At 45.9% G+C, this 24,827-nt stretch overlaps 1 protein-coding gene across 3 annotated transcripts in view; it reads right to left on the bottom strand.

Moving 5' to 3' along the window:
• Positions 1 to 24,827, bottom strand: part of COG2 (component of oligomeric golgi complex 2) — a 199,487-nt gene that overhangs the window by 67,480 nt on the left and 107,180 nt on the right. For all 3 annotated transcript variants that reach the window (XM_063917580.1, XM_063917579.1, XM_063917582.1), the window contains exons 11-12: positions 7,884 to 7,945; positions 6,356 to 6,507 (exon numbers count right to left, since the gene is read on the bottom strand). In XM_063917580.1, the coding sequence (XP_063773650.1) occupies positions 6,356 to 6,507; positions 7,884 to 7,945 (214 nt within the window). The remainder of the gene's footprint in view (positions 1 to 6,355; positions 6,508 to 7,883; positions 7,946 to 24,827) is intronic.

A 24,827-nucleotide genomic window follows, 5' to 3' on the forward strand; every position in this document is an offset into this window, starting at 1 on the left:
GGATAGCACACCCAAGCTTGTCAAGCTCAGTGAGACTGCAGCTGTATCAATAGATAGATCACAGTGAAAACCGGATTATTGTCCTTTTTAGGACACTATATAGTGTGCATGAGCAGCTCTCCCCCATTTTTACACCCCTTTATGTGTATCCTGGCGTGTCTGGAGGGGCTGTGTGTCCTTGCTGCTGCAGCTGTAGGCAGAGGAAGGTGCCAAAATGCTGCTGGTCCCGCTCTGAGTAAGCTCCGCCCCCTGTAATGGCGCCAAAGCTACATAGATTTTTTTATACTGGCAAAGTCTCCTTATACTGTGCAAACATTACAATGGCTGTTAGTTTCCACTAACAGTTTGCCAGTGTACATAGGGGGGCTATAGCGGGTCCCCTCGTGGAGGGTCCCGTATGCCGCTCCTGTGTTGTGCCGCACCAGGAACCTGGGGACACCCCTAGCGGGTCCCCCGGTTTGTACTCACCACTCTTCTCACCTTCAGGGTGTGCGGCGTGCTGTGATTGCGACCTGCGGTACAAACAACCTCTCAGGGCGGTGGTCCTGCAGCGGGGAAGTGGCTCTGACGCCTTACAGAGGCCGGTAACCGCCCCCCAAACTCTCATGGTGCAGGGATACTGTTGCCCAAACAGCATACCGAAAATAATAAAGTTTAAAATAAACGGAAGAAAAATTCCTCTGGAGCTTCCAGAGTGTGCATCCTCTTCTGAATGCACTTTTTTCTAAACTACCTGTGGAAGGGGCATAGAGTGGAGGAGCCAGCAAACCCAGTTGGAGAAGTGCACCGGCTCCTTTGGCCCCTTCCATACCCATCGTATTAAGTAAACCCCAGTATCCCTTATGGATGCCAGAGAAATAAAATAATCAACAAGGTCGCCAGGTAAGGACAGAAACGTGGAGCACCTGTACCATGTCTGAATGAACTAACCAGTTGCTGACAGAGCAGGAAAAAGGCAGAGACCTGTACCTAAAGAGAACAGGTGATGATAAAATTCAGAGGTAATTATAAAACCCACACTGAAGAACAGATAAGTCATGGTAGTGAAAATAATACAAAAAGGCTGAAAGCAGGATCTCTTTTCACAGGTGAAATAGGCCACACACATCCAATGATTGCAAGTAGAGGATTCCTGCCTCCCTACATACAAACAAAACTCCTTTTTTGAAACAACATATTGTATATAATGTATACTATATAAGTCTAGGCTGGACCATGTAACATTGTATTCAGTATCACGGGTGTGGGTTTCTGCTATCCCCCAAAACTGCAAGGTTAAGGGGGGCTCAGTTCTAAATATTACACCAAAACCAACATCAGAGTCACTGCTTCATGGTCCAGCACCACCTCCAAGCTGAAATCACCTCCACAGAGATGATTTGTGGCTACTAACTGGGGCTGAAGTATGCCAATCAAACTCCACCACTGCTCTTCAGAAGGGTTTCTGCCTCAGCCCCACAACAGTGAGAGACCCAGCAGCACACCTACAATCCAGTTTTCACCGCAACTGGAGCACTTTAATCCACACTGGCCACCGCAGAGTAAGGAGTTAATCTAAATTGTTTGTTTGTTTTTGAAAACATTAATGATTTTGCTACAACTTTATCATCCTTAAATACATTTTGGATACATAAAATAATGAGGAACACAGGGTCACTACTATTTTGAATAAAAACCCAAAATATCTTGCAGCCTGTGTGGGGCTGGTGAGGGGATGGTGACATGGTCACATACAGCATGGTACATCTGCAAAGTAATTAATGATATCAAGGTAATAGATGTAACAGGCCAAATTGGAGTGAAATGACAACCTTGGTAACACACACACAAATAGAAAAAAACTGTATAATGGAGATGAATTATAATATGTAATTGCTGAAAGCAACATCCAGTACATATTTATCTGAAATGAGAGTAAGGCCAATGCAGACTTTTGTGCTAGAGGATTAGATGATTAATGTTTGCCCTTTTACAAGTGTACGGCTTCTAAAGTGATCTCTGTTTTCACCAAAATTACCCAGCGAACAGTTTAGGGACTGCAGATAAAAAGTAACACTTGTTTCATGTGATAAAAAGGAGATTTATGGTAGATTTACCATGATTAAATCTCTTTCTGCGAGGTACATTGGTTCCACAGGGAAAACCAGCAGGCTAAAGCTTTAGACTGTCCCAGGATGCACTGGGGCCTCCTCTATAACCCCGCCTCCAGGCGCTGTGAGCTCAGTTTCGTTAACCAGTCCAATGCAGGAGCAGGTAAAAGAGAAGGTAGATGTTAGTCACATAGAACCACGTTCTCACAACAGGAGAAGGGACTAGCGGCTAATGCTATACAAACCCATACAAATGTTCAGCGGATGCGCCTTGGTGGGCCGTCCCAAAAAGGTCCAACAGACCTAGAGTAGGATGGGCTTTGATAGCAGCACCATTCTTATCAATCGGGCCAATGTTTGCTTATTCGCAGGCCAGTCACGTTTGTGAAAACCAAAAAGAACAAAAAGGGTAGCTGACCTCCTGATAGAGGCAGTCCTCTCCACATAAATACGAAGAGCCCTCACCACATCCAAATACAGCTCTTTGGAGAACAAATCAGAAGAGATAAAGGGGGTCATTCCGACCCGATCGCACGCTGCAGTTTTTTGCAGCCGTGCGATCGGGTCACAACAGTGCATGTGTGCGGGCCGCAATGCGCAGGTGCGTTGCTGCCCGGTGACGGCAGCGACGAGAAGAACGAAGAAAGTGTTCGCAGCAGCGAACGCAAGAAGATTGACAGGAAGAGGCCGGCCGGGGGTGTCAAATCACCGTTTTCTGGGAGTGACGAAGAAAACGCAGGAGTGTCCGGCCGTTTGCAAGCAGGGATCCTGGAGCCAGCTCCAAGAAGATTCTTCGCAGCGGCTGAGTAAGTCTTGAGCTGTGCAGAGACTGCACAAACTTTTTGTTTGTGCAGCTCTCTGCACAAGCGATCGCTACCCTGCAAAGCTCTAACCCCCTTCCCTGTAGGCGGCGAATACCTGGTCGCAGCAGTGCAAAAAATAGCCTGCGTGCGACCAGGTCGGAATGACCCCCAAAAGGCCGGAACCACAATCTCTTGGTTAAGGTGAAAAGAGGACACCACCTTATTTAAATAACCAGGGCGAGTTCTAAGAACTGCCCGGTCACGGTGAAATATCAGAAAGGGTGGACGACAGGACAGAGCATCCAGGTCTGACACCCTCCTAGCAGAAGCAATAGCCAGTAAGAACAGGACCTTGACCGTGAGCCATTTAAGGTCCACTGACTCAAGAGGTTCAAATGGAGACTCTTGCAGGGCATTCAGGACAACAGACAGATCTCATGGAGCCACAGGAGGGACATAGGGAGGCTGAAGCCGTAAAACACCCTGAGTGAAAGTATGAATGTCAGGAATAGATGCAATTTTTCTCTGAAACCACACCGACAGAAATACGAACCTTGAGGGGAGCCAGACGAAGGCCTAAGTCCAGGCCTTTTTGCAGAAAAGTCAGAAGTCTGGAAGTACTGAATTTGTATGCATCGTAATTCTTAGCAGCACACCAAGTGACGTAAGAATTCCAGACCCTGTAATAAAACCCCGCAGATGCCGGTTTGCGGGCTTTCAGCATAGTTTGGATAACCGCCTCAGAGAATCCTTTGGCCCTCAGGAGTGAAGCTTCAAGAGCAACGCCGTCAAAGCCAGTCTGGCCAGGTCCGGGTAGACACAAGGGCCCTGAATGAGGAGGTCTGGGCATTGAGGAAGTAGAAGAGGACGCTCTATCGATAGACCGTGCATGTCTGAGAACCAATGCCGTCTGGGCCACGCTGGAGCGACTAGAAGTAGTATACCTCCTTCTTGTTTGAACTTCCGTAGTACCCTGCGCAGGAGTGCCACTGGAGGGAACATGTAGGGCAGCTGAAAGTTCCATGGAATTGCCAGTGCGTCCACAAACGCTGCTTGAGGATCCCTGGTTCTTGATCCGAAGACCAGAAATTTGTGATTGTGTCGAGACGCCATCAGGTCTACATCTGGTAGGCCCCACTTATCCACTAGGAGTTGAAAGACTTCCTAATGAAGACTCCACTCTCCGGCGTGCACGTCCGGACGACTGAGGAAATCCGCTTCCCAGTTGAGTACACTGCCAATACCGTTGGCAGATGGCGCTCTGCCCAACAAAGTATTTTTGACACTTCCATCATTGCCATGCGGCTTTGAGTGCCTCCTTGATGGTTTATGTATGCCACCGTTATGGCGTTGTCTGACCGTACTTGAACAGTCCTGTTCTGTATGAGAGGCAGGGTTAAAGACAACTCATTGAACACTGCCCGCAATTCCAGAATGTTTATCGAAAGGATAGATTCCTCCTTGGTCCACAGGCCCTGGAAAGAGTGTTGCTCCAACATTGCGCCCCAACCCCTCAGGATGGCATCCGTAGTCAGTAGGACCCAGTTGGGGATTCAAAAGGACGGCCCCTGCTCAACTGCTGGTCCTGTAGCCATCAGGTCAGCGACAGACGAACCTCCGGAGTCAAGGAGACCATGTGAGACCTGATCCGATGAGGTAGGCTGTCCCACTTGGAAAGGATTAACCTCTGCAGAGGACGGGAAAGAAATTGAGTGTACTCTACCATATCAAAAGCTGACACCATCAGGCCTAGTACTTGCATCGTCGAGTGTATCGACGCTCTTGGGCGAGAGAGGAAGTATCGGATCCTGTCCTGAAGCTTCAGGACCTTCTCTGGAGACAGAAACAGCCGTTGACTGTGTGTGTCCAGCAGTGCCCCCAGGTGCACCATGCTTTGAGCTGGGACCAGCAAGGATTTCTTCCAGTTGATGAACCACCCGTGGGCTTGTAGGAAGTTTACAGTCAGTTGCAGATGACTGAGGAGGACATCGTGGGAGTTTGCCAGAATCAGCAAGTCATCCAGATACGGCAGGATCCTGACTCCCTGGCGATGGAAATGAGCCATCATCATGGCCATAATCTTGGTGAAGATCAGAGGAGCCATGGCCAGTCCAAATGGCAGATTCTAGAACTGATAGTGGAGGTTGACAATAGCAAATCGCAGATATTGCTGATGCTATATGGCAATAGGTATATGCAGGTAAGCATCCTGTATATCCAGGGATACCATATAGTCTCCAGGTTCCATGGCCAGTACAATTGAGTGTGTTATATAACAAAGCGCAGTCTCAGACCAGATGTATATATCAGAATACTCGTACAATATATTCTGGCACAGGTACACTTGTTCTTAACGAACGCTGTCTTTATATCGACATGTAGAATACTTAAGTGTTTGTAAAATCACGACGCTGATGTACAGGCGGATTTATAAGGGAGACCTTGCCCTGCAGTCCCAGAGACCAGTTGCAGCTGCAGTATGCTTAGAAGATGGTGCCCAGCGTCTCAGTCAGGGAGTGAGGGAGAATGTGACGCAGCTCCAGGGCGGGAACACTAGCAGTAGATGGCGCCCTGGGCTGGGGGAGGGGCTACAGGTCAAGCACCTTCTCCCCTATGCTGGTCCTCACCACCTGGTACTATGGAGTCTTATTAGAGTGGGCATCAGTACACCCGACCTGTACTCCTATGCCCTGGTGGATATAGTGGGGTCATTGCTTGGTGATAGTGTCACGCCAACATCACAGTCGGTCTCCCTAGACTGCGATCGGAACGCGATTTAATGGCGGGTCCCACCTGGGGGACCCTCTAACCTCCCTCCCTTCGTATCAGCCATGCGAACCAGGAGAGCACTGTGACCGTGTGCCCATGCCGGAGCTTCCCCGCCGCAAGTACTCGGGAACTGAGCCAGAGGGAGTATGCAACGCCGCTGGGGAGGTAATGGAGCCGCAGCACAGAATGTCACCCTGACATGAAAGTGCTGCGGCCCTTGTAGTCTTCTAATAACAGCTTTTTCAGGGCTGCCCAGTGCAGCCCCCCTGTTAAGTGACCTGTTCTGCAGAGCACCAACTCGAAACTGAGCTCACAGTACCTGGAGGCGGGGTTATAGAGGAGGCCCCAATGCATCCTGGGACAGTCTAAAGCTTTAGCCTGTTGGTGCCTGGATCAAGATCCATCTCTACACCCCGATGTTTCCCTGTGGAAACCAATGTACCCCGCAGCAGAAAATATTATTTTGGGAGACTTGTTTTTACTTTTTGCCATATTTAAAAAATGTGATGCACTGTAAAAACAAGAAGACATAACCCATATTTTAATTTCTATCAGGGACTTCAGAAAAGATTCTAAAAGACTTTGGGGACTTGAGTGTGAAGACAGCTATTTTCACTAGCTGGAAAGCCAACTGTATAAATGTGGAGTACTTATAAATAAATATAAAGCATGCATTACCAAAGCATTCCTCACCTCTTTAATGAACACACAGTAGCGGGAGAGCAGTTGAAGGGTCAGCTTCCAGAAACGGTGAGCAAGTGGCAGTAAAAAGATTTGATCAGACCAGCATGCATTCAGGCAGGTCCACAGAATATGGGAAGCGCGAAGACAATATGCATTCCCAGCTAGAAAGGGAAAAAAATATATATATACAATTATTAAAAAAAAACAGTATTCAATACATAAATGTGCTTAGATACAATGCGATAGCTGGAATACGGTTTCAAAATAATGTAAAACAAATGACGTTTGACAATGAAAGCTCCTGTAGAAGGCAACAGCACCTTTTTAACATGGCCGTACATTGTTTGGAAGATTTATTCGCAGAGTATTATGTAGTATTCCCGCTTGGATGTGATGCGGGCAGGGCGCAAGGGTTTCAGGTGCACTGTGTTCACGCAAGCCGGAAAAGGGGGGTCGAGCAGCCATGCCAGCATCACTATTGGGGCTGGGCCAGCCCCCTCAACATCACATTTGGAACATGCTCCAGTTGTCATAGTCACTGATGGGGCATGCCCAGCTCTTGCGGAGTTGCTGGTTTTCCCCCAAGCTCTCCCTTTAATCTGAATAGATGCTGTGTGTATGCACACTGTATCTATTAATGCTGTGGCCGCAAGGCAGTTGGCATCCTGCTAAAACAGCCTAGCGTGAACACTATTATGCATGACAATGCTTCTTTTTATGTTAATCTGAGGAGGAGAAATCTGCAGTAACTAGGCTTTCTGCCTTATCACTGCTACTTATACCACCGGGTACTTATCCAGGAAGCTATGGATTAACACGTTAGAAGTAGATAAACTAAGCAAGGAAAAGGGCTTGCTATTGAATAGCTCCGGGCATAAAAATCAGAGGCTACAAAAATTTTTCCTGACCTAACTGAATCTGGCCCTTAAAGGCCCATATAGACGGGCCGATGCAGGAGAGATGTGTGCTGAGCGAACCGCTCAGGACACATCTCTCCTGCCGCTCAGCACAGCGCGATCTGTGCTGAGCGTGTGGGGGGAGACGGGGGGCCGCTCACTTCACCCAGCGGGTGAAGTGAGCAACCCGCTAGATTGGCCTGCATGCAGGCCAATCTAGCACCAGCGATAGCGATGCGCGGGGCTGCGCATCGCTATCGCTGTTAGGACTACACACGGAGCGATCTTGCTGAAAATCTAAGCAATCTAGTCAGATTGCTTAGCTTATCGCTCCGTGTGTACCCCCCTTTAGCCCCATACACACCGGGAGATTTCTCCCAGAGATGTATGCTGAACGATCTAGCACAGAACGCACAGCAGTGGTGAAAGGAGCGATGCTAGATTGTGGTGGCGAGAGCGCCGCGCATCGCTATTGCTGTGGGGCATACACACAGAGAAATCCGTGCTTAATTTCTAAGCAATCTGCTCAGATTGCTTAGAAATTAAGCACGGATCTCTCCGTGTGTACCTCCCTTAAGACTACAGTGCAAAACAATTAAAATCAGCTGCTTCTTGCATAACTAAATAAAAGCAGACTATACCTGAAGTATCTTCTAATGGCGCAAGTAATGCAGATTCCAGACTTCCTGCTATTTCTTTAAACCTACAAAAAAACATAAAAACCATCACCTCTGAAACAATGGGAGGATCATACATGAGACAGCCATCGATATAACATGCATCACCACTATAACAATTACCTGAAGATGGATATAGTCTCGTATTGCATCCAGGCACTTTTTGTTAACGCTACACAAGGTGTTAACTACAGTATGTTTTCAACAATATTATAAAACTATTAAAAAAGGTCGTAATAAGAAAGATTTTTGACATCCAGGCAATGACTGAGCAGCAAGAGGGGGAACAAAATAATTAAACAAATCCCCAGATTACACTGAGTTTGTCTGACATGCCACTCAGATTTATTTGCATCTGTTAGTCTATACGCTTACACGAACTGCACCGCAATCTTAAATTGGTGAAAATGTTCTGATTAAAATCCCAATAGGTAATTCATGATTGTGGAAAAATACGGTAGGGCTATTACTGTATTTTACCATCATAACCTACTGATCCCTTTACCCTACGTCCTATCACTAAATAGTGCAAATGTTAAATTAGACAAAATAGCATAGAATATGCATGATGGGCCAGCCTGGTGGCATGAGGACAATAAGCAGTGTTCACTCACTCAACATTTGACAATTTATTCCCATAAAGACATTTCAATGAGTCCATGAGCTGTAGCACTCAGATGCCCAAGGCTGAAAGCAGGGTTTGCATGCTTTTAAGAACAAATAGAGGGGCGTGGCCTGACAGGCAAGCTGGGAAGTCGCAGTGAAGCTGTACTCCTGGTCCGGTCTCCTGTCTCGAGACCTAGGAGCACGCGGTTCCAGTATGAATGGTTATGGTCGACAGTCATTAGGTCGACCACTATTGGTCGACATTGACATGGTCGACATGGACACATGGTCGACACATGAAAATGGTCGACACATGAAAATGTCGACATGAGTTCTTTAACTTTTTTGGGTGTCGTTTTTTGCGGAAAGTGACGGGGAACCCCAATTAGTGCACCGCTTCGCTCGCCATGTTTCGGGCATGGTGCCTTCGCTCCGCTACCGCTTCGCTCGGCACAGATTACCGTTCCAATCGTAGTCCACGTGGATCGTAAAGTATGGAAAAGTTCCCCAAAAGAAAAAAAAGTTAAAAAAACTCATGTCGACCTTTCCATGTGTCGACCATGTCAATGTCGACCAATAGTGGTCGACCTAATGACTGTCGACCATAACATGGTCGACCATCTGAATGGATACCGGAGCACAGCCAGGAGAGAATCAGCGGCCGGCTTTGCCTGCCCCAATGAAGGAGACTGCACCTGCAGTCCCTGCCGCCCGCGGCCTATGTATTGCTCCGGGTCCGCGGCCTGAAGTTGGGAGAGACTGGCACCGCCTCCTACCGCTGCTGTGCTGCCGCTGGGTCAGCTACCTGGTCGCTGCTGCTGCTGTGGGGGCTACGGAGGAAGCTGGCGGTGCCCGTAGGGTGCCGCATCCGCTCCCCGCCGATCACGGCATACGCCTGATCCGGAGCCGTGGTCTGGAGTCCTGAGGAGGCCGGAACTACATCCTGCCGCTGAACGTGCCTCACCTCACAAAGTCAGCAGTGGCTGGTGTTTCCACTCACCCTCACACAGGCTGCCTTTCTACAGCGATGCTGATGGGACATTTCTTCCAGGACTTCCATTAACATTATTAACCCTTTGCAGTAGCATCTCTGGGTAAGTGCCTACACTACAATCTTACCCTTTGCCTGCCCTCTGCTCCTAACCTTACTACATTCAGGTGCTCTGTGGGGAAGGCTATTGTGGAAGGTCATTTAATTTATACAATAAATTGCAGTTCGGAGTGCCCTGCTCACAGCTGTTGGACAGGGGGGCTGGACACTGAGGTTCTGTAACTTTGTCATCTGCTATAATCCATTTTTGCGGAAACAAGCGGGACTTTATATTTTCTATTTTGGTATTCTCAACACAATTTTCCTATAATTATTGAGATCATGGATACATTTGTGGCTATACCTCAGAAAGGCTTAAAAGGAGGCCAACTGAATTAGGGACGTGGGAAAAGCAATGCATATAATTCCTCTCCATCGTCTCCTGCTATGAGGCCCGGAGACGCTTTAGGGGACGGTGATTTTGATCCGTTGCCCTCCCCAGTTGCTGGTTCCATATTCACACAAGAGCTCACCGCTATCCTTGCGGCGTTACTTGACCTGAAATTGGCACCGTTAAAATATCCAATTGATTCAGCTTTAATCCAGCTTACACAACATGACCAGCGTTTATCGGAAGCGGAACAACGTATTTCAGATTTAGAGGATGAACCTCTCGGCATGTAATGCTACACTCATTGCACAGGAGAAGATGGTCACCTCCATCTATGATACATTGGAAGATTTGGAGAATCGTAATAGGACGGAATAATGTATGCATCATCGGCCTGCCGGAATCAGTCAAATATGTCGACCTTATGTCACTAGTCACGGAGTGGGTCCCACTAGAATTGGACTGTTTGCCTTCAACTGGTCCTTTTCTAGTGGAATGAGTGCACCGAGTTGGCCCAGACAGGCAAACATCACGAGACAGACCCAGACTGGTTATCTTCAGAATTCTTAATTATGCGGACAAAGTACGTCTGATGGATGCGTACCGGAAATGCTCTCACCTTTAATACCAAGGTAATAAGTTGTTATTGTTTCAAGATTTCTCATTCCTTGTGGCCATGAAAAGAAGAGAATTCGCCCCTGCTTGTAAAAAGCTCTTTGAACTGGGTCGTAAATTTGCATTACTCTATCCGGAAAATTGCGGAGGGAGAGAGTGTGATATACTCACCCTCGCCTGTGACCCAGCATCCACAGTAGGCTGTCAACGGCAGAGGAGGCATTGACCTGGGAGCTGGCAGTTACGGCAGCACTCCTGAGTCCCCTGCAGAGGCGACAGTAGAGGGATGCAGGCGCCGGCGGGACTCAGAGACCTAAGATCGCGGCTCCAGCAGCCAGCAGGAGAGGCGGCTGCACAGGACAGGGTTGCTACATTTCCCCCAATGTATCCTGCTCCTGCCCCCTCATCACCCCTGCACCTGTCCTGACACGGTAACAGAGTCCTCTACCCTGCGTGAGGGCAATCAGGTGACCAAACTCCTATCATCCCTGCCTGACATATGGTACCATACGTGCCGCTTTCCTGCTCACCCCAGCCGGGCGACCCCTGGCCTCAGCCTGTCCCCCGGGTGCCGCTCTCAGGTGGCCGGTGATGAAGCACTGCACACAGCAGTCTGGCTCGGTGTGACGGGCGGGAGGTTGTGAGTCCGCCTCTGGATGGGTGAAACGCTGTCGGCGGTAATTGGAAGAGGAGACGCTGCCACCAGCGATTGGATGAAGAGACAGGGCAATGAGGAACCGTATTGGCTGAGACGCACAGGGCAGTGAGAGACAGCGCATCCTGTGGGGCCCGCTCATTTTCACTGCCTGTAGCGCCACGCGTAAAACTGCCCTATAGCGCTGGCATTGCTGACAGTGGCTGTGGCCTTGTGCGGAGTGGGGGTGCTGCCGTGCGCAAAGCACCATCGTCACACACCTAGTTACAGCTCTGTGTTTACGTATTCCTTGGGTCAGTACGGCGGCCCATAGACAAAGATGGTTGGTCTATGTTACATAATGAATGGTTCTTGATAACCTTTCCATTTTTAGGGCTTCTACGACCAGATTTACAGACCAGCGACTTGTCCGTAAGCCCATTGTTGTTGTATATTCACAATGTTTTTGTACTCCCACTTTTAAATTCCGAACTTTCCCCATATGGCACCGCATATTTTTTCTTGTTTTAAGGCAGTTTGTGACACTGCTTTATTGGGTTCTCAAAATGTTTAAAATACTTTTCTCTGTTATTCTATTGCTATTTTTTTATTTTTAGGAAAACTGTTTTATATGCAGGTATGATACACTCTCTTAAGTTTATATTACTGTTTCATAACTCGCTCGCTGGGACGGGTTGGAAACTACCACAAATAGTTTTATTGACAATGTTATGGCCTAGGAGAGGTATTGGGCAGATATGACTCACACAATTAATAACTCAACTAGGGTACAGTCCTCACTGAAATTTGTTTCGTGGAACGTTGAGGGATTGAAAAGACGTAAGATTTTAACTCACTTGAAACGTCTCAAGCCTGACATCTCATTTCTGCAGGAAACACATTGTGATATTAAAGATCCTAACACGCTTAGAGACTCCTGGATAGGGGAATTTAAGGTGGCTTCTTTCACCGCATGATAATGTTGATTTATCCTTAGGAATGAAAGCTATACCTTAAAACACACCTTAAATACACTTTACCATGGAGCCGCTGCGGCCGCTGTACTTAATACACACTCTACGTAATTTGTACGCTATTAGCGTACAAAGTCCCGTTCTGTGTACGGACTTAGCGTACAAACGCCGCGCTGACGGTACAAAGTACTCACAGCGCGTACACACCCAGAGATACACTTTAAACCTTTTACAGCAATGCATTGCAATGATAATACACTTTAAACCTTAGCAGGGCAATGAAGACACGACACCAATTGTGATTTTACCGCTGGGTTCCGACACCACAGTGGACTATTGCTGAAATATACGTTATGGTAAGAACTTACCGTTGATAACGTGATTTCTCTAATGTCCACAGGTGTCCACAGGTATCCACAGGATAATATTGGGATATTGTCGAGCGACAGCGAAAATGGCACCAACACAGTCACGAGCTTTCTGGCCTCCCAGGATGCATTGGGGCCTCCACTATATAGTCCCGCCCACTGACTCAGTCAGATCAGTTCTTTCCACAGCGATTTTAGGCAGGAACATCAGGCAGAGACCTGTTTAGGCGATAAGAACACACATGCACACCCTTCCATACAAAAAGGAAGAGGTTTAGTGATTGTCTAGATCCTCAAATCAGATGCGTCAGGGTGGGATCCCTGTGGATACCTGTGGACATAAGAGAAATCACGTTATCAACGGTAAGTTCTTACCATAACGTATATTTCTCTGGCTGGGTCCACAGGATTATCCACAGGATAACATTGGGATTCCCAAAGCCATTTTAGTGGTGGGGACGCTCCTGATTGCACAGGAGGACCTTTCGCCCGAAGTCTGCGTCATGAGAGCCAAATGTATCCAAGGCATAATCTCTGATGTATGTGTTTATGGAAGACCATGTGGCTGCCTTACATATCTGTTCTGCTGAAGCACCCTGTTGTGCTGGCCATGAAGGACCTACCTTACGTGTAGAGTGTGCAGAGACATTAGCCGGAATAGGGAGATCTGCATGAGAATAAGCTTCTGATATTACCATTCGGAGCCATCTCGCCAGCGTCTGTTTACTAGCAGGCCATCCTCTTCTATGGAATCCGTAGAGGATGAAGAGAGAATCTGTTTTCCTGATGGCACTAGTATGATCTATGTAGATTCTTAAGGCTCGGACCACGTCCAGCGACGCTTCTCCCGCAGATAGTCCCGATACCTGAAAAGATGGGACTACAATCTCTTCATTCAGGTGAAACTTTGATACCACCTTTGGAAAATAGCTAGATCTCGTTCTAAGAACTGTTCTGTCTGGAAAAAAACTTAGGAAAGGAGACTTACATGATAATGCTCCTAAATCTGACACTCTTCTGGCTGACGCCATTGCCAGTAAAAAAAGAACTTTAACCGTTAACACTTAAGATCTGCTCTCTCAAGTGGTTCAAACAGAGGACCCTGGAGAAATGTAAGAACTAAATTCAAATCCCAGGGAGCTGCAGGAGGAACAAATGGAGGTTGAATATGTACTACTCCTTGAAAAAATGTACGTACATCCTGTAAATCAGCAATCTTCTGCTGAAACCATACAGTTAACGCTAATACTTGAACCCTTAAGGAAGCAACTTTCAACCCCTTATCCAATCCTGCTTGAAGGAAATCCAAAATCCTAGCTACTTTAAAAGATCTCGGATTGAAATTTTTTCCAGTACATCAATGAATATAGGCTTGCCATATTCTATGATACACACGGGCCGAAGAAGGCTTTCTTGCTCTAAGCATAGTTTGGATTACTTGTTTCGAAAATCCTTTAGCCTCTAAGATAGAGGTTTCAACAGCCACGCCGTCAAAGACAGGCGATCCAGATGACTGTGACAACAAGGACCCTGCATTAGTAGATCTGGACACTGAGGGAGCAGTATCGGTGCTTCCATGGACATTCTCAACAGATCTGTGTACCAATGCCTTCTTGGCCAAGCTGGAGCTATTACAATGATTGCTCCTTTTGCCTGTTTTATCTTTCTCGCTACTCTGGGTAACAGAGATAATGGCGGGAACAGATACGCCAGCTGAAACCTCCATTCTACTGACAGTGCGTCTACAAGGACCGCTCCTTCTCGATCCGTACCTCGGAACTTTGTTGTTTAGACGAGACGCCATAAGGTCTATCTCTGGTAGACCCCATCTGTTCACCAGTGTCTGAAACACTTCTGGGTGTAGTGCCCATTCGGTTTCCTGAATGGTGTGCCGACTGAGAAAATCCGCTTCCCAGTTTAGTACACCCGGGACAAATACTGCTGACAATGCTGGGAGATGGAGTTCTGCCCATTTTAGAATGGGAGTTACTTCCTCCATCAAACTCTTGCTGTGAGTTCCTCCTTGATGATTGAGGTATGCTACTGCCGTCGCATTGTCTGAGCGGATCTGGACTGGTTTTCCTTGTAGATTGTCCTTTGCCTGAACCAAAGCCAAGTAAACGGCCCTTAACTCCAACAGATTTATCGGCAGGCGAAATTCCCTTGTGGTCCATTTTCCCTGGAACCATAGGCTTCAGAGTACCGCCCCCCAGCCTTGCAGGCTGTCATCTGTTGTCAGGACTTGCCACTCTTTTATCCAAAAGGGTCTCCCCTTGTTTAAATGGTCTGTCTGTAGCCAACACGCTAGAGACCTTTTTACATTTACTGGAATCTTTATCATCTGCTTCTTTATCGTCTGATGATTTTCATCCCATTTGGTCAGAATAAGGTGCTGCAACGGTCTGGAGTGGAATTGCGCATATTCCACCATGATGAAGGTTGATACCGTCAGACCCAACAGTCGCATTGCTGCATGGACTGACATTGTCTGGGCTTGCAACGCTTCCTGAGCCATGACCTGCACCTTGACTATCTTTTTCTCTGGTAAGAGAACTTTCTGTAGGTCTGAATCCAATATGGCCCCAAATGAACCATCCGCTGTGACGGATTCAGGGACGACTTTTCCCAATTTATGAGCCACCCGTGTCTCTGTAAACAAACTATCGTCTGTTGAAGATGGCTCAACAGTAAATCTTGCGACTGTGCTAAGATTAACAGGTCGTCGAGGTATGGGAATATTCTTATCCCTTATTTGCGCAGACAAGCTGCCATAACCCCCATGATCTTGGTAAACACCCTAGGGTGCTGTAGCTAGCCCGAACGGCAGAGCTTGGAACTGGAAATGTTCCTGGAGGATGGCAAACCTGAGGTAACACTGATGTGACAGTCCTATAGGCACATGTAGGTAAGCATCCCGTACATCCAGAGATACCATGTAATCTCCCGGTTCCATAGCCAACATTATGGAGCGTAACGTCTCCATGTGGAACTTCAGGATCCATATGTACTTGTTCAACATTTTCAGATTTAGAATTGGTCGGTATGACCCATTTGGTTTCTGGATTAGAAATAGATTGGAGTAAAAACCCTGTCCCCTTTGTGATGGAGGTACTGGGACAATCACACCTGACTGCAGTAATTTTTGGACTGCTTCTTGCAGGGCATTGGCCTTCAACTCTATACGAGACGGGCTGGTGCAAAAAAATCTTTGAGGAGGCTGCCTCCTGAATGGGAACCCATACCCCTGAGATACTACCTTCTGCACCCAAGCATCTGCTGTTGACTGTTGCCATATGTGTGCAAAAAGAAGGAGTCGGCGCCCCCAACCCTGAAATCCTCCAGGCGGAGGCCCGTCTCTTCAGGCTGACTGTTTCTGTTCAGGTTTGGAAGCTGGCTTTTTGCTAGCCCACTGCTTCCTACCCCTGGATTTAAACTGGGGTTGCTTAGGCTCCTCTTTAGCTTTCGCTTTGCCAACGAAATGAGCGAAATTTTAAACCCTTGGACTTAGGGTTATAAGCAGCCGGGAATCTGACCTCTTTCGATTCAGCCTCAGATTCTAGGATATCCGATAAAGGTTTTCCAAATAATATATTACCGACAAAAGGCAATGCTTCCAATTCTTTCTTGGACTCCGCATCTGCCTTCCAGGTAGAGATGAGCGCCGGAAATTTTTCGGGTTTTGTGTTTTGGTTTTGGGTTCGGTTCCGCGGCCGTGTTTTGGGTTCGACCGCGTTTTGGCAAAACCTCACCGAATTTTTTTTGTCGGATTCGGGTGTGTTTTGGATTCGGGTGTTTTTTTAAAAAAACCCTAAAAAACAGCTTAAATCATAGAATTTGGGGGTCATTTTGATCCCAAAGTATTATTAACCTCAAAAACCATAATTTACACTCATTTTCAGTCTATTCTGAATACCTCACACCTCACAATATTATTTTTAGTCCTAAAATTTGCACCGAGGTCGCTGTGTGAGTAAGATAAGCGACCCTAGTGGCCGACACAAACACCGGGCCCATCTAGGAGTGGCACTGCAGTGTCACGCAGGATGTCCCTTCCAAAAAACCCTCCCCAAACAGCACATGACGCAAAGAAAAAAAGAGGCGCAATGAGGTAGCTGTGTGAGTAAGATAAGCGACCCTAGTGGCCGACACAAACACCGGGCCCATCTAGGAGTGGCACTGCAGTGTCACGCAGGATGTCCCTTCCAAAAAACCCTCCCCAAACAGCACATGACGCAAAGAAAAAAAGAGGCGCAATGAGGTAGCTGACTGTGTGAGTAAGATAAGCGACCCTAGTGGCCGACACAAACACCGGGCCCATCTAGGAGTGGCACTGCAGTGAGATGTAGTATGTATAAAGAAGAAAGAAAAAAAAACCACGGGTAGGTGGTATACAATTATGGACGGACTGCCGAGTGCCGACACAGAGGTAGCTACAGCCGTGGACTACCGTACTGTGTCTGCTGCTAATATAGACTGGTTGATAAAGAGATGTAGTATGTATGTATAAAGAAGAAAGAAAAAAAAACCACGGGTAGGTGGTATACAATTATGGATGGACTGCCGAGTGCCGACACAGAGGTAGCTACAGCCGTGGACTACTGTACTGTGTCTGCTGCTAATATAGACTGGTTGATAAAGAGATGTAGTATGTATGTATAAAGAAGAAAGAAAAAAAAAACCACGGGTAGGTGGTATACAATTATGGACGGACTGCCGAGTGCCGACACAGAGGTAGCTACAGCCGTGGACTACCGTACTGTATCGTGTCTGCTGCTAATATAGACTGGTTGATAAAGAGATGTAGTATGTATGTATAAAGAAGAAAGAAAAAAAAACCACGGGTAGGTGGTATACAATTATGGATGGACTGCCAAGTGCCGACACAGAGGTAGCTACAGCCGTGGACTACTGTACTGTGTCTGCTGCTAATATAGACTGGTTGATAAAGAGATGTAGTATGTATGTATAAAGAAGAAAGAAAAAAAAACCACGGGTAGGTGGTATACAATTATGGATGGACTGCCGAGTGCCGACACAGAGGTAGCTACAGCCGTGAACTACCGTACTGTGTCTGCTGCGACTGGATGATAAATAATGATATAAAAAATATATATATATCACTACTGCAGCCGGACAGGTATATATTATATAATGACGGACCTGCTGGACACTGTCTGTCAGCAGAATGAGTTTTTTATAGAATAAAAAAAAAAACACCACACAAGTCACACGACGAGTGTTTAACTTTTTCAGGCAATCACAATATAGTATACTACTAACTATACTGGTGGTCAGGTCACTGGTCAGTCACACTGGCAGTGGCACTCCTGCAGCAAAAGTGTGCACTGTTTAATTTTAATAATATGTACTCCTGGCTCCTGCTATAACCTATAACTGGCACTGCTCCCCAGTCTCCCCCACAATTATAAGCTGTGTGAGCACAGTCAGATATATACATAGATGATGCAGCACACTGGGCTGAGCAGTGCACACAGATATGGTATGTGACTGAGTCACTGTGTATCGTTTTTTTCAGGCAGAGAACGGATTATATTAAATAAAACTGCACTGTCTGGTGGTCACTGTGGTCAGTCACTACTAAACTCTGCACTCTCTACAGTACTCCTAAGCTCCAGTAAATCAAGTGTCTCTGTCTCAAATCAATCTCACTCTCTCTCTTCTAATCTAAATGGAGAGGACGCCAGCCACGTCCTCTCCCTATCAATCTCAATGCACGTGTGAAAATGGCGGCGACGCGCGGCTCCTTATATAGAATCCGAGTCTCGCGAGAATCCGACAGCGTCATGATGACGTTCGGGCGCGCTCGGGTTAACCGAGCAAGGCGGGAAGATCCGAGTCGCTCGGACCCGTGAAAAAAAACATGAAGTTCGGGCGGGTTCGGATTCCGAGGAACCGAACCCGCTCATCTCTACTTCCAGGTCCATAGCCAAACTGCTCTGCGAGCGACTACTGTCAAGGATGAAGCTTTAGACGCAACTGTGCCTACATCAATTGCTGCTTCTTCCAAATACTGGGCAGATTGTCTTAAACGGCAAAAACAATCCTCTTGCTCCCTAGTAGGAGAAGGGATGTCATTCTCTAGTTCCTCTATCCATTCGCCCATTGCCTTTGCTACCCAGGCCGAAGCCATAGCAGGTCTTACCACTGCTACTACTAGAAATATAATATTTTTCAACAGGCTCTCTACCCTTCTGTCTGTGACATCATTCAATGAGGTAGATGACAGTGGTAAAGCAGATTTATGCACGAGTCGCAGAACATGTGCATCTACTTTTGGAGGAGCTTCTCTTTTCGAACAATCCACAGCAGGAAATGGATAATAAGAATCCCATTTCTTAGGAATCTTATACTTTTTACTGGGTGCTGCCCAAGGCTCATCCATCATTTCCGTCAACTCATCTGACGCTGGGAATTCAGCTTTCACTGATGTTGTTCTTTTAAATACAGGTGCTTTTGCTTTTAACACTGTCTTGGCTGGCTCTTCCAACGAGAGAACAGCCTTTACAGCATTAATAAGTTTAGCTACATCTTCTGAACTAAAGCTCTGCGACTGATAATCATACAGAGTTGAAGCTATTGTATCATCATCATCATCCGATATATCATCTTGTGTAGTCTGCCACACAGACGCATCTGTCTTAGTCTTACCTGCCCCTTGGTTGCTTGTAGAAGCTACTGGAACCAAACCATAGGAAGGGAGCTGCATGTATGGGTTCATAGTGTAACCTAACCGTTGAGGTGGTGCTACCGGAGCTAACCTGTCCGCTATTGAAGACAGAGTCTTTGCGAACATATTCCATGGTGGCTCTGTTGGTGGTTGAACCAACTCCTGCTTTTTACTTCGCTGAAAAGCGAAACAGTTTGCACACAAACCCTCATAAGTGACCAATTGATTCATATCAATTACCCCTGACTTACAAGATAAGCATGTTAGAGCTGTAGGAGTGCTTGATAAATTCTCCTCATCACTTTTGCCGCTCACAGACATGGTATTAACCTGTTATTGACTACACAATTTGTGACTGAAAATCACCCTATATGTCAGTATATAGAGGTGAGATCAATTTGACCACAGTGCACCTGATTTGAGGGTCAGAACAGGACTGACATTACACAGAAAAGTCAGCACACATACTAGCAGTCAGTCACATGTTAAAGCATTAGACATTGCCATATGAGAATACAACCTCCATAACAACTTATACATAAGTAGGAAAATTGTACTTCTGTTTTAAACTGGTTCTTTTTTCAACATAGCATGCAGAAAACACAGTAATATACAGGTCTCATATGCAATAGGTACTAAAAATTAACAATGCATACTAAGTAGTAGAGAGAATTTTTAGTACTGTGTACCCTGCCTCCGTAGAGCGGGATACAGGAAGACTCACCACACTTCCATATCCAAGCAAATACGCTCGTAAGACGCTGAGTGGATTCAGACGCTACTGGTGTACACTGCCGCTCTTGATAACTGATAACGGACACGGACGCTCACCAACGGACACGGACGCTGAGCGACTTCCACGTGTATGCAGACGCTAAGGCCTGCGACTCGGTCTGGCGGGTTTATCTCCAGTGTACACAACCGCAGCGTCTAAGCTGCGACCGAGTACCCTCGTGGTAGCGTCTGAGCCGGAAGTGAGGTAATTTAGTTCATGAAACGAGAAACACGCGGGAACTGGCCATGAACTCGGAGGAGGGACGGCCAAGAGAGCGTCTGAATCCCCCGGTTGACTTAAACTCCCAGGATCACGGCCTCTACCTAGTCCTGGCGCCTATGATCCCCGGAGCGTAGCGCTGTCGCACTCTAGATGTTCGGCGCATCAACACACCGTTTGTAGTCTCCATCAAAATCAGTGTAGCTGTGTCCTGACCCCTCTAGTAAGAGGAAGTCCATAGACTCACCGTCTCCGGCCACAGCCTGGTTACGTCTGCTGGACCTGCTAGAACATCCGACACAGACGCCCGTCGAGACAGCACTGATACCTGAAGGTAAGCGTTGTTGCGACCCGGTGGGGAGTTGTTGGAGCGACTCTTTCTAGTATGCGTTTAAGACGCTGTTAAGAGAAGTCGCTCAAAAAACAATATAGTAAGTCTATAAAAATAAAATAATAAAAGCTTGAGGCTGCACTCACAGCAGCCCTGTGACCATGCGGCTTCCTGCCGCACCAAGCAAAAAACTGATCTGACTGAGTCAGTGGGCGGGACTATATAGTGGAGGCCCCAATGCATCCTGGGAGGCCAGAAAGCTTGTGACCGTGTTGGTGCCATTTTCGCTGTCGCTCGACAATATCCCAATGTTATCCTGTGGATAATCCTGTGGACCCAGCCAGAGAAAGGGGGTTTCAATACAAATAATACAATACAATATAACAGAGTAAATGGCTACATTCAATGGTACATACGTGAGTGGACAAGTTTGCGCAACACGGCCGGTCCTCGGTCATCTGATAGATAACTTTGTGAGTCTTGTGTCTGACCAGGCCTGCAGCAGCTCTCTTTATACAATTCTTCCAAAAAGCAATACAATAGATACTGTAATCTCTTTGTCCATTGGACACAGGAATGCACATTTACAGTACAGGAGAGGTCATAGGTCGGTTTGAATAGGTAGGCGATGTCTTTCCCAACTGCTCTTGTGGGTGGTCTCCTCTGGATTCCCGCCGCATACATAATGTACAGTAAATACAGTTTATATCTATATTCTGCTCCTGCACATAACTATCCGCAGGAACATGCGATCTTTCTCAAACCAACACCGGAATGTTACCCTTAAAATACCCTTCAGCTGGATACCAAACACCACCTTATAACCTTGTTCTGTCCCCTCCTATTCTGTAAAGGTGAATCCCTTTGTTCTGAAACCATTTAAACTGTTGTAACTTGCTGCTGTGGTGCAGGGAGGCTATGTGTACATTGTGCACTATGTGGATTAAATATGTAATGTGTTTTGATAGCCTTCCGTGCGTTCACAAACTCTACCGTAAATACTCATACCACGCGCTAATACGCGGGACCGACCATACGCAAGTTGCGGATATGCGCACGCACAACAGAAAAAGTGCACGCAGGGAGGCCATCTGTGTGTATTTTGTACGTGATGTGTGTACTGCAATATTTTTTTGACTTTGACAAAACGCAGAGGCGTTCTCATTCTATTTCGTAAAAATCTCCCCTATGTTATACATGATGTGTGGCCGGACCCTGAGGGTCATTTCATTTTTATCAAACTCTTACTGTTTGGTTCTATATACACCTTTGCTGTGATATACGCCCCTACAAGCCAAAACAAAATGTTTTTCACAGCTGTATACTCAAAATTGCAATCTTGGGGGGTGGGGGAGATAATAATGGGTGGAGATTTTAATTGTGTTCAATCTAGAGGATTGGATAGGTCTTCAGGGAGGGCTCAGAGTGGTGTGGGGAAGTAAACTTCCCCTATGTCAATGCTGACTGACTGTCTACAGTTATGTGATCCCTGTAAGTGACAACATCAATTATCTCGTGAATATTCCTTTTACTCACACCCCCATCATACTTCTTCTAGAATAGATTACTGGCTAATCTCAATGTCCCTATATCATAAAGTACAAGAATCAGGTAATGATCTTATAACCTTATCGTATCATGCACCGGTATGGTTCACCCTCTCTCTCAAAGATCTTGAACATCTTACAATTGGAGATTCCCCTCCTATTTAACTAAATCAACGGACTTTTGCTCTCATTTAGAGAGAGCAGTACTCACTTATATTGAGGACAATAAAGAACATGTCAATGACATTAACCTGTTTTGGGCAGCAGCTAAGCCAGTGGTTTGAGGCCAAATAATGGAATATGTGGCCATGAAACAAAATAAATGAAATGTTTCTATCTGAGATTATAGCACGCAATTGACTGTTGCTTATGATAATTTACTTTTACATGAGTCTGCCGAAAATAGACAAAAGGATTTGGCTGCCAAGCCATTGTATAACACTTTGTGCATGGAGAGAGCCCAATTCACCCATAATATCCAACGTAATAAATATTTCCGTAGCTGTAATAAGTCTGGAAGGTTACTGACTAATTTAATTCATTCTCACGCCACCCCATCTACTATTTTACAACTTCATACTCCCGCGGGTTTATCTATTACTGATCCTGGAGAGATCTTGCAGATGTTCCAGAAATACTATGAACACCTCTATACTGCCCTGCCGAACCTTCCTATGGAAGGTTACTCAATTTCTCAAGCTGGCTGATATGCCGGTACTTACACCTGAGGAAAGGGAACTCTTAATGGCTCCTATCACTGATTTAGAGCTGTCCCCTATTATTAAATCTTTGGTTAAAGGTAAATCTCCGGGTCCGGATGGATATGGGGCCCAAATATTATCCAATGATTCATGACCAATTACTGCCTTACCTTAAATCTTTATTTAATTCTTTATTATCTGGGAAGGCGCCCCCCTCACAATTTATGGAAGCCAGGATAGTTGTCTTTCCAAAACCTGGGAAAGACCCCATGAAAGTGCAATCCTATAGGCCAATTTCATTATTAAACCAAGATTTTAAGTTGTTCACTAAACTGATGGCCCAACATTTATAATCCATTCTTCCAAGAATGCACAAAATAGATTTGTTAAAGCGCGTACTTCCGTGCACAATATACGTATGTTGGTGGCAGCCATACATCGTATTAATCAACTCAATAAAGAAGCTATTATAGTTAGTTGTGATACCAATAAGGCTTTTGATAGGGTTTCCTGGTCCCATATTCATAGGGTTCTCCAACTACAACAATTAGGTAAAGGCTTTATAGATCTTTTACAAATGCTATATAACCACCCTACTGCACACTTGACACTTAATTGCTTAAATTAACCTTGTTTCCAGTTATTTAGAGGAACACGCCAGGGCTGCCCCCTTTCACCACTACTTTTTAATTTGGCTTTAGACCAGTTAATACGTGCCTTTTTCAAGGATAGGTCATGGAAAGGGATACAGCTAGCGGATGCGGAAATCAAGGTCTCAGCTTTCGCAGATGACCTGTTATTATACATCAGTAATCCAAAAACGGCTGTGCCTTGCCTGCAAATGATTTTGACTGATTTTCAAAAGATATCAGGGTTTTTGATTAATTTTAATAAAACGGAAGCGTTAGCATTTCATGCCAGTGCTAAATCGGGATGGACCTCACCGTTTCCTTTCCGTTGGGCTCAAGAATATTTGGTATATCTGGGCCTGCTATTTCCTGGGAAATTGTCTGAAATATATTCCACAAATTACTCTTATTTTATTAATCAAATGAAAACGGACTTTGATAAATGGCAACATTTACCGTTGTCTTACATTGGTTGCTGTTATTTATTTAGAATGGTATCCTTCCTGTGGCTTCTCTACCCAGTCCAGATGCTACCCTACCTCTTTACTAAACAAGACATAACATCTACCAATAGAGCCATTACAACGTTTATTTGGATGGGTAAACGCCCCAGGATCTCTTTATTTAAATTACAGCAACCTTTGTTGTTGGGGGGCATTAACCTCCCAAATATTCAAGACTTCGCTATTGCCTCTAACTTACAATATGCTCTGGACTGGGTGGGAGGCGTCGATAATTATGTACATCAGACCTTCGATCAAGCATTTCTCACTGGAATTTCGTTAGCAGCACTTCTCCACATACCGATATCCTCCCTCTCCCAGGAGATAAAAGGAAATCCCCTGTTAAATGCCCCTATATGGCCTGGTGTACCGCTCGTAAAAGATTTCAATTAAATAACACTCGTTCCCTCTTTTTGCCATTGGCTAAAAATCGTGATTTTCAAGACGGTAATACGGATGTAGTTTTTAAAACTGGGCACTCCCAGGGTTTACGTCTAGTATATCAGCTTTTGAATGAGGATTATACATCGATAATTGCTCTACCCGGACTCAAGGAATTAATCCCTAACCTCAGCTTTCCCACATTTGCTTACTTTCAAGTACGTAGTTACATCTCCAAGTTGTTAAATGAGCTTACACCGGCTGAAAAGAACAATACGTTAAATATGTTAATAATTACGCATAAGGGTAGACCTCTTTCCACCTCTGTGTTATATGACCACATTAGGAAAAAATTAGATTTATCAACAATTACTACAGGTTTGACGAAATGGCGAGATTCTTTTCCTGATCTTACATCTGAGGATCTGGTTAGACCGTCGGTCAGACTAAATAAACAATTGATCTCGACCTCTTTTGCAGAAATGCAATATAACATTTTACATAGGGCCTATTATA

This window comes from Pseudophryne corroboree, chromosome 4 (assembly GCF_028390025.1).
Source record: "Pseudophryne corroboree isolate aPseCor3 chromosome 4, aPseCor3.hap2, whole genome shotgun sequence".
Classification (NCBI taxonomy): Eukaryota; Metazoa; Chordata; class Amphibia; order Anura; family Myobatrachidae; genus Pseudophryne; species Pseudophryne corroboree.